This window comes from Protopterus annectens, chromosome 2.part0 (genome assembly GCF_019279795.1).
Source record: "Protopterus annectens isolate FY-2018-M chromosome 2.part0, PAN1.0, whole genome shotgun sequence".
Taxonomy (NCBI): domain Eukaryota; kingdom Metazoa; phylum Chordata; order Ceratodontiformes; family Protopteridae; genus Protopterus; species Protopterus annectens.
This window is the reverse complement of record NC_056728.1, coordinates 1,846,132,892-1,846,142,891: the sequence shown is the minus strand read 5'-3', so window position 1 is coordinate 1,846,142,891 and position 10,000 is coordinate 1,846,132,892. Positions and strand designations below refer to the sequence as shown.

General features: G+C 40.7%; 1 protein-coding gene across 1 annotated transcript in view; it reads left to right on the top strand.

Moving 5' to 3' along the window:
- Window positions 1–9,521: 9,521 nt before the first annotated feature.
- Window positions 9,522–10,000, top strand: part of LOC122793659 (zinc-binding protein A33-like) — a 273,061-nt gene continuing 272,582 nt past the window's right edge. The window contains exon 1 of the mRNA XM_044061883.1: window positions 9,522–10,000. This exon is cut by the window's right edge and continues 28 nt beyond it. Within this exon, the coding sequence (XP_043917818.1) occupies window positions 9,633–10,000 (368 nt within the window). The 5' untranslated portion in view covers window positions 9,522–9,632.

The following is a 10,000-nucleotide window of genomic DNA, read 5'->3' as shown; positions in this document are numbered from 1 at the left end:
GCCCAGCCATGCAACTGAAATGTGTCCCACAAGTGTACTATTTGCCTCTGTCCATCAGGGACATAGTTGCTAGACAAGGGGTAAACTTTCGATTTCCCATCCAATGGTCCAAGTTACGCTTATATAGGGTTAGGGAGTGATTTTGTCTGACAGAGAATGGGAATTCTCCAAGATACATGTCTGTCTCTCCAACATATCCTGCTTATGTTGCAAATAAAATTTAGGTCTTTAGATCTAGTAGTTCTGATGCTGTTTGTTTTGCAGATGTGCAAAACATTCATCATAGTGGGGTCCAGGGATGTCTTGTATGACAAGCATAGATTGCCTGTCAGTAGTCTGTAGAAAACCGAGTACAGGCTTCGAAGCGGTAAGCATACAGTATTGTATTTATGCCCTATATTGTTTTTGTAAGGAAACCTTGCAGACATTTCACTTGCTACATGTGCCTGGTCAAGAACATACCAAAGGGGACTTTATACACAATGATGGGTCTGATGAGGGCTGAGTATAGTGGTACAATGACTTCTTCCTCGGACCTGGATGTCATGCCCTTACTTGTAAGTTGAGCAACATAGAAGGATTTCTTTCTACCTTGGACACATGTTGGTCGAAGGCCAAGTTACTGTATACATATGTCCCTAGATCCCTGACTAGTGAGTCTTCTCTTAGGGGTGTTTTATTGATGACGTAGTTTCCTGGCATGGCCAACTTCAAAAAGGTACTATAATGCTTTCTTGGCATTGAGTTTTAAGCTGAGGTTTTGGCATCAGTCATTTGTCTGTGTTAGACCCTCTTGTAAGATGTTTGTGTCTTGGAGGAATTCAGTGACTACTGCCGGTTTGCAGTCATTTTAGAACTTGATTAGCCAGCGTCCTTTGACATTGGCTTTGACTTCCAAGAAGTAGATGCCAAAGAGGAGTGGTCCCAGTACGGTGCCCTGAGGGACTGCCTCATTGTAAAGGTGGTCTCAATTATCCTAACTTCCTGGGTCCTGTTTTTGAGCCAGCTAGCTATCCAGGATAATACAGTTAGCTAATGGAGGAATTATAAGATGGGTATAAGGTGGAGAGAGGGAGAGGGAGCATAGCAGTATAGTAGGATATGAGATAGTGGGCCAAAGTGATCAGGAGAGGATCGAAAACCTATCAGTGGAAAGTTGTATAGCAGAAAGGTAAGTAAACCAGGCCTAGGAGTAATGGGCTGAATTGGACTAAGAAATAGAAATAAGAGAGAGAGAAAAAGAAGAATTAGAGTATACAGAGAGAGGGGGAATTAAGAAAATTATAGTTAAAGGGTAAGGTAGAGTTAGTGAGTAGAAGTAGCTATTAATGGAGAGAGGGTGCCATCTAGAGGACAACTGCAGAAATTGCACCTAAGTACACCAAGGGCTAACCCAGGTCTGGGTTGGACTGAGTGGGGGAGGGAGCAAGAAAGGTCAGGGGACTAGGTAAGGGGGAAGAATGGAGAAAGGGAGAATAAGAGGGGTTCGGCTGCTGGCTTTCCTGGCAAGGAGCAAGCTAAGCACCTAGCAGGGCTTACAGACTATATTATTACAAGGCAAGGTAGCAAATACACATACTTCCTTGGATTCCTCTATTGGAAGCTTGGTAGAGGCAGCAGGGTTTGTAGAAATTGCTTAAAACAATAGGCTTATAATGTAGACAATAGTTTAGGTGAGGGTGTCCACTCGTGCGAAATCACAAGGGGAAAGTCAGGGTGAAAGTTCCTTGGATTCCTCTATTGGAAGCTTGGTAGAGGCAGCAGGGTTTGTAGAAATTGCTTAAAACAATAGGCTTATAATGTAGACAATAGTTTAGGTGAGGGTGTCCACTTGCGAAATCACAAGGGAAAGTCAGGGTGAAAGTTCCTTGGATTCCTCTATTGGAAGCTTGGTAGAGGCAGCAGGGTTTGTAGAAATTGCTTAAAACAATAGGCTTATAATGTAGACAATAGTTTAGGTGAGGGTGTCCACTCGTGCGAAATCACAAGGGGAAAGTCAGGGTGAAAGTTCCTTGGATTCCTCTATTGGAAGCTTGGTAGAGGCAGCAGGGTTTGTAGAAATTGCTTAAAACAATAGTCTTATAATGTAGACAATAGTTTAGGTGAGGGTGTCCACTCGTGCGAAATCACAAGGGGAAAGTCAGGGTGAAAGTTCCTTGGATTCCTCTATTGGAAGCTTGGTAGAGGCAGCAGGGTTTGTAGAAATTGCTTAAAACAATAGGCTTATAATGTAGACAATAGTTTAGGTGAGGGTGTCCACTCGTGCGAAATCACAAGTGGAAAGTCAGGGTGAAAGTTCCTTGGATTCCTCTATTGGAAGCTTGGTAGAGGCAGCAGGGTTTGTAGAAATTGCTTAAAACAATAGGCTTATAATGTAGACAATAGTTTAGGTGAGGGTGTCCACTCGTGCGAAATCACAAGGGGAAAGTCAGGGTGAAAGTTCCTTGGATTCCTCTATTGGAAGCTTGGTAGAGGCAGCAGGGTTTGTAGAAATTGCTTAAAACAATAGGCTTATAATGTAGACAATAGTTTAGGTGAGGGTGTCCACTCGTGCGAAATCACAAGGGGAAAGTCAGGGTGAAAGTGAAGGTGTAGGCGCTCAACCAGAGTCGGACAGCAGCCGAGAAAGGGCAAGTTTAAAATACCAGCATTTGCAAGTAGAAATGAGGGCAATGTGGAAGAAGGATACCAAGACAGTCCCAGTACTAGTAGTAGGAGCAATGGGTCTTATAAAATCATACTTAAATGTGTTACTGATATATGTAACTCCATACAAACTGCAGAAGGAGTCATTACTGGGCACATTGCGGGTGCTGCGAATAGCACTTCTGGCTAATATCAAAGACTGAAACAATACTAATTTCATGACCTTTAATCATACTTTGACTTAGGAATGGGGTCTGTTCCTGTCAAGGTATTAGAAACCCAAAAGACTTGGAGAAATTAAAAAGAGAGAAGACAAGTTATGACACTGTACTGTTTGTATCTCATGGGGTATATCACAAAAGGAGATACTACCAGCCCAGCTACCTTGAATTTTGCAAATAATTCTATGTCATTTGTGAATATTAATATGATTTATACAGAAATGTAGCAAAATGAGATACTACCAGCCCAGCTATCTGGAATTTTGTAAATAATTATATGTCATTTGTGAATATTAATACGATTTATATAGAAGTGTAACAAAAGGAGATACTACCAGCCCAGCTATATGGAATTTTGTAAATAATTATATGTCATCTGTGAATATTAATATGATTTATATAGAAGTATAACAAAAGGAGATACTGCCAGCACAGCTGTCTGGAATTTTGTAAATGGTCATGTGTCATTTGTGAATGTCAACATGCTTCATGTAAGATGCTTGTGTTACAAATGTATTAGAACTGCACTTTATGTGGATATCAAACTGCTGGTACAGAAGTATGTGTTGAAAAGGATTTGTAAAGTACTGAGTTTAAAAATGTAACCAAAGTGTACCCTACTGGATTAGAATAGAAATGTACCTGCACTATTGTAACTGTTTTGATGTATATATTTTAACAATGGAAACTGGAACACTGTAGGTTAATTTCAGAAAAAAATTGCTGAAATTAAATTACTTTATGACAGCAAGAGACAAGATATCTATACTAGGGAGCTCTCTGTGTCATCTTGAAGTATAAATTATTATTAGTCTTGAGATGTTGAAGTGTTTTATTGTTTTAAGACTTCCGTGATCAACCTTAGATCTAAGAAAAGCCCTGTCTATGTATTTTCACAGGTAGATGCTAAATGCTACCAGCTGCATCAATGATTGTTTTTCACCTGGGATAGAGTCAGATGACAGGAAATGATATTCTGCAAGCTATCCCCAGCAGTAATATTTGAGATATTAATTTAAGAACTCTCTGAGAGAGACTGAGTATTCTGCATTTTCTTTGACCTGACAACATTAGCTGGAAGACCCATTCACCACATCTGCCTTGCTTGTTCTGTAGGTAAGTTGCTAGGGTACAGTAATTCTCTTAGAAACAGTCAGGCATATAGCAAAGCTTAATTTAGATATTTTTCTTTATTTATTTGAGACTGTCCTGCAATGTTGTTTTAAATATTTCCTGTGATTTTGAACTCTGATGTTACTGTAATTATAAACTGAACATTTTCTTGTTTTTATTATTACTTATTATTAAATATATTTAAACATTTCATTGTGGCTGATATTTGTGAGACATATTTAAGTCTTTCTGAGAGTGCTTGCATATTTATTTGGTGACACTGTGTAGGCCACTCCTAATAGCCTTACTCTTGGTCAAACTACCATTTGTATTAACAGTAACATTACACAGTAAGATTGGACACCCTTTGTTAAGGGCCTTAAAGTAGCTGATAAGGAGTTGGCTGGTGGCAGTAATAACTACCTTATAGTCTGGGCAGAAGGGGGCATAGCTAGTAAACCTGTGCCAGCCTTTCCCAAGGTTGTGTGTGTGTGTGTGTGTGTGTGTGTGTGTGTGTGTGTGTGTGTGTGTGTGTGTGTGTGTGTGTGTGTGTGTGTGTGTGAATCATACCTCAAAGAGTGTGTGTGTGTCAGCTACTTGGGCAGGGACACAAAGCACTGGTTGGACAGAGAGGGTGCTGGAGGTCTTGGATTGGCCACTCAGTTGAGTTCTGAACGCTACAGTGATGCCAATGGGGAGTCTTACTGGGGATCTGGAGAAAAAGGGAGAAACAAGCCCCAGACTGACTATGGTCTCTGTGTGCTCTTAAGGGAAATTGCACTTGATGCAGATAGTTGTATCTGGAAATACTGTGTGTGTAAATTGTCATTCTCCCAGTGTACATCCCTCACTGGTGCTAGTGGTGAGGATTGAGGCTCCTTGATTACTGGTCCAGTGGTGGGGCGTCACAGGGTACATCAGCCCTGACCAAAAATTATTTATTAACTGTCATAGTCCATGTAATCAGTATCTTCTATGTCTATGTATGTTGTCAGTATCACTCTCACCACCTTGGATGGCAAGATTTTTCCTAGTCTGCTGAATTTTAGTTTTTGTGGGGGTATAATGCTTAAATGTCACTAAATATGAGTCCAGATTATCTTGCTGGGTAATTTCTCTACAGACTGCACAGTTCGGGAATTGTCAGCTTTACTGGCAAGCATAACCCACTGCTGCTGTTGTTGCACCAGTTTTGGGACAGTCTTCACTTTTTGATTCCACCTTACTGCTATAATTCCTCTGTGGTTTTAGTTTCCAGGTAACCATGCCAGGAACACAACCATCACAGTGTTGTAAGGAATTTGTTGCTCAAAATATGGTTTGTACTTTGTACTGTGAGGAACTGAAAATTGTCCAAGTCTCTGGCCAACTACCTGTGTTCCCCATCAGTGAAACTGGAGGCAAATCAAAGTAACAACACACTTGGCTTTGCCAAGTATAAACCATATTCTGAGCAACAAATTCCCTTATTCAAACAGAAATGCCCCGCACTTTAGATTATAGCCACTATGACTTCATAATCTTCACACCCCTCCAAAATGCAGACTGCCTGTAGAAAAAAGTTCATGACTGCATGTCTCTCCTAGGCTCAACTTTCAGCTTGGTAAACATGTTGCACTGAAGGTGCAATCCATGGGGCAGCCCTGAGTAGATTTTCAGTCCATGCATCTAGGGTCTTCCTTCAAATGATCTTCTAGGCGAGGAAATAACTTTTTCTTCCTATTTTCAGAGAACTTCCTTAATTACGCCATTGATTGTAAATTAACACTGCTGTGACATTACACCCATGCTCCATATTGCCGTATATTTAAAGGTGCCTTGCCCATTTTCCAGTCAACATGTTGCAGTATCTCTACTTCACACCAAGAAGCACCAACACTCACTGAGTAATGCTGCTGAGAAGGTATTTTTCTTTAACTTGATGGCTTTCCACACTGGTTACCCTAGAATTGCCCCCATGACAGGCAGTATCCAGCTTTTAGCCACTGTGCTAGTGCTCATCAGCAGGGCCTAAGTTTACTGCTATGACAAACCCTACCCACCTTTTAGCCATAGCTCCTTGCTGCCACCTCATCAACTGAGGTCTTCAACAGTGTCTATTAATACTTCATGTCCCAGACATCATGAAGTATATGTATATACACAGCAGAAGATTTCTAGAGGTGGAAGTTGAACTCATCTCAAAGAAAAATGGTTATTTCCAGGTTTTCCTCATTATATGATCGAGTTTCCTAGATCTGTCTCTGGCTGGGATCCAGTCATTACCAGTTTCGATCATTGTCCATTAGTCTCACCACAGCCCCCAGGGTGTTCACTAAGTGCATGTTTTAACAATTCATGATTAGAAAGAAGTCCTAAAACAGTCCTCTTCTCAAGTTCAGATCAAGCAAGCCATATTTCCAGGTGATGCCCTGAAATGTGTTTCCATTATCCCCATGTGAAACTTAAATTGTAACAGCAGAATTACAGAATCTGTGGTGCACTACAAAGCTGTAGCTAGGTCAACTGGAGCCATGTGCAGCCTTCAGACAGGCACCTCCCAAACCTGAAGTTTTGGACGACAAAAATAAGTAAATTAAAGAGAAAAAATAAGACAGTGTATTCAAGCTCTTTGCTACAGTTGCTAATATGCTAAGCTGCTAAATACATTCACTTAAGGAGTCACAATATGAACCACAGCTTCTTAAAAGAATCCTGGTACTGCTGTCACACGTGATCTGTAACTGCTGATCACAGCCCCTTTCTTCGTCTTGTAGTTACTCCTCTGGTACGCTGTGTGGCACTTAGGTGAAGTATGTATGTTCAAACAACAGGCAGTTCTCCTTTCTGAAACTCACAACTGCCCTGAGGAGGTCCTCCAATTTACTTTGACAAACTCCAAACATACCTCAAACAAGGCTTCAGAGTATCTACAATCTTCCACTGTCTCTCTTCAGGGTTATCTCCAGACTAAGAAAGAGACCATCACAGTTCAAGGAGTTGAGCTCTGCTACCAGTGCTGGGTGCAGAGATAGAACCAATTATATCTAGTTGACATTTTACAGTCAGCGATATTGTAGTTGAGGGCCTCACCAGTTCATTTTGGGCAGAAGTGGGCATGTTGCAAATTGAGTAACAACCCCGTTTTTAATAAAAAGCGTTCCTGATTCTTTTTGAATTTGTCCTCGAGTTTGGAGAGAAAAGATTGAGGGCTATGGTATTAGTTTCCCGTACTTTCATAGTGTATTTAACGGATAAATGGGACCAGTTCGCGAATTGTCCTAGTGTGTTTCGTTAAGTTACTGGGGTAGAGGACTGAGCACAAATGATCAAGTTCAGACTCTGCGTAGGGAAGAAATTAAGTGCATCATGTATCAAAAAAAGTATGCAAGGATTATAGATTTCCCTTGAAGTTGTTGGAAAGAGTACGCTGCTGTAGTTAGCTTAACAAGATAATGTAAGTGAAATGTCATACCATGCCTTGTAGCTTGTGTTTTGCCTTACGATGTCAACAGGAGCATTAAAAAGGGATTTGCTTTGACAGACTTGTGTATGCATTAAATAACGTCAGTTGTATGAGGGTGGGGGGTTACAATTTTTTTGTATTTTTTTTTTATGAGATTTTATTAGGTTTCTGTTTCTCAAATGTACTATTGTTCTTGAGTATCAAAACTGCCATTTCTCCAGCTACTTTGCAAACCTAATCACATCTTCTTTTACGTTCCCTCCCCACCACTACACATTTCGACTGATAACTGAAGCTGATCATTCCAGAGTATGGCCCAGTACTGCTGACTTGTAGGTAGCAGGAGAGCTAGCAGTCAGGGATTTCAGTACAACACGGGTTACCACCTGTCCCACTTTGTGAGGGACAGTCCCTCTTTGGGCAGTTGTGTCCTGACAAAAAATTTTAAAAAATGGCAAATGTCCTGAGATTTTAGGACAAAATAATTTCCTATATTTTATGTAATAGTTGCATAAAACAGTTATTCTGTATCTAAAATACCTAAATGTTATAAGAAACAGAATAAGCAACTAAAATGCTACAAGAATAAGCTTTTATTTAGGCAAAAAAGTTAAGTTATATCCTTTGTACTGACCGTGGGTATGTGTCGGCCTGTAAAATCTGATGTTTGTACCGAAAATGTCCCACTTTGGCCATTTGAAAAGGTGGCAACCCTGACACCTCACAAAGAGTTTCAGCCCTACCTTATCCCTTGCAGCATGCCCAGTAGTTTTTTTTTTTTTTTTTTGTGGACTGAAGTCAATGTCAGTGCACTTTTTCTTCGGTTGTACATTCGGAGGGAATGCATATTCATGAATGACATATCAGGGGTATGGGTTTGGGGAGGGGACTTGCTACTGCGCATCTGGTGAGGCCCTCAACTACAATATCGTCTTACAACCTTCTTCATGACATCTAGTTCTAGATGTGGCACAAAGCAGAAGCAGCCAGTAAACACTCGTGCTGTCAAAGAAGGACATGCATAATCTGCACTACACACACACACACACACACACACACACACACACACACACACATATCCATGCATAAATGTTTTAGCTGCATTTGTTGATTGCTTTAGCTTCCTGACATCCCACAGACATGGTGGAATGGCAGCCTTATACATTTCCCATGATTGACTGTGTGTGTGTGTGGTCATATCTTTTGATGGTCTGCTCTATCCCTTCCAGAATTACTTAATTTTTCTTTTGCCACTTGCTTTCTGTAATAAGTAGGCTAAAGAGAATTTTGGAAAATTAATCAATTTATGGGTCTAAACACATGCACGAGCACGGGCGAATTTTAAAAATACACCTATGCATGTATTCTGCGCGCGCGCGTGGCTAGCTCGAGAAATATATAGCTATAGATGGATAGAAGATTTGATTATAAAGGTGAGTGTACGTGTTTATAGGGTTACCACCTGCCCCACTTTGGCGAGGACAGTCCCCTTCAGAAGCTTGCTGTGACAAAAAAAAAAAAAATGGCAATGGTCCCAAGATTTTAGGACAAAACATTTCCTATATTTATATGTATTTAGTTGTGACAAAACAGTTATTCTGTCATGTAAATACAAAAATTATAAGAAACAGAATATAAGCAACTAATATGCTACAAGAAAGTTTCTTTGTTTAGGCAAAAAGTTAAGTTCTATCCTTTGTACTGACCGTGGGTGCTGGTGTGTTGTAAATCTGGATAAGTTTGTACAGCCAAAGAAAAAGTCCCACTTTGGCCATTTATATTAGATCCAGAATATAAAGGAATGATTACAGTTTTATATTTCCTATAGGTGTGTGTCTGTGAAAGTGTGATATTTGACTATAGCTGTGTGTACCAGCGAAAGTGCGTGTGTGTATATAACTATATTAGTATACATTTTCACATACGTTGTATGTCATTCCAAATGAAATCCATTCCAGGATTTTCTTCTGTCCTCATTTCCAAGCTGTGCCATAGCCACGGAGAAAAGAAACTTATTCTTAACTTTCGGTTCTTTTATTTCTATGGCAAGCGGAGAAAGGCAGCTCCAATTGTGACAGTCATCAGAAATTAGGAGTCAAGCAAAGCAAGTGACAGGTATCTTAGTTGCCTCGCTGCTTTTTGTAGTTAAAACAGCAGCTAGTATAATCAGTGCTGATTTTTGAAGGACACTGAAGAAACTGTCAGAAATGTCTGGATTTGGGTCGACAGAAGAGCTCGTTTGCTCCATTTGTCGAATGATTTTTAGGGATCCTGTAACACTCCATTGTGGTCACAATTTCTGTCGACTGTGTGTGACAATGTCCTGGTCATCAGGGCGTCCTAGAACTTGCCCAATTTGTAGAAGCGTCAGTAGAGTGCAAGACCTCAACACCAACCACACGCTGCGAAATATCGCAGAAGCATTTAAGGATGAGGAAGAGCAGCGACTTCGCCGAGGTGAGCTTTACTGCAGAGAGCACCAGGAGAGACTACAGATGTTCTGTTCAGCTGATGAAGAGGCCATCTGCGTGGTCTGCCACACTTCCAAACAGCATGCTGGGCACGCCTGCCACCC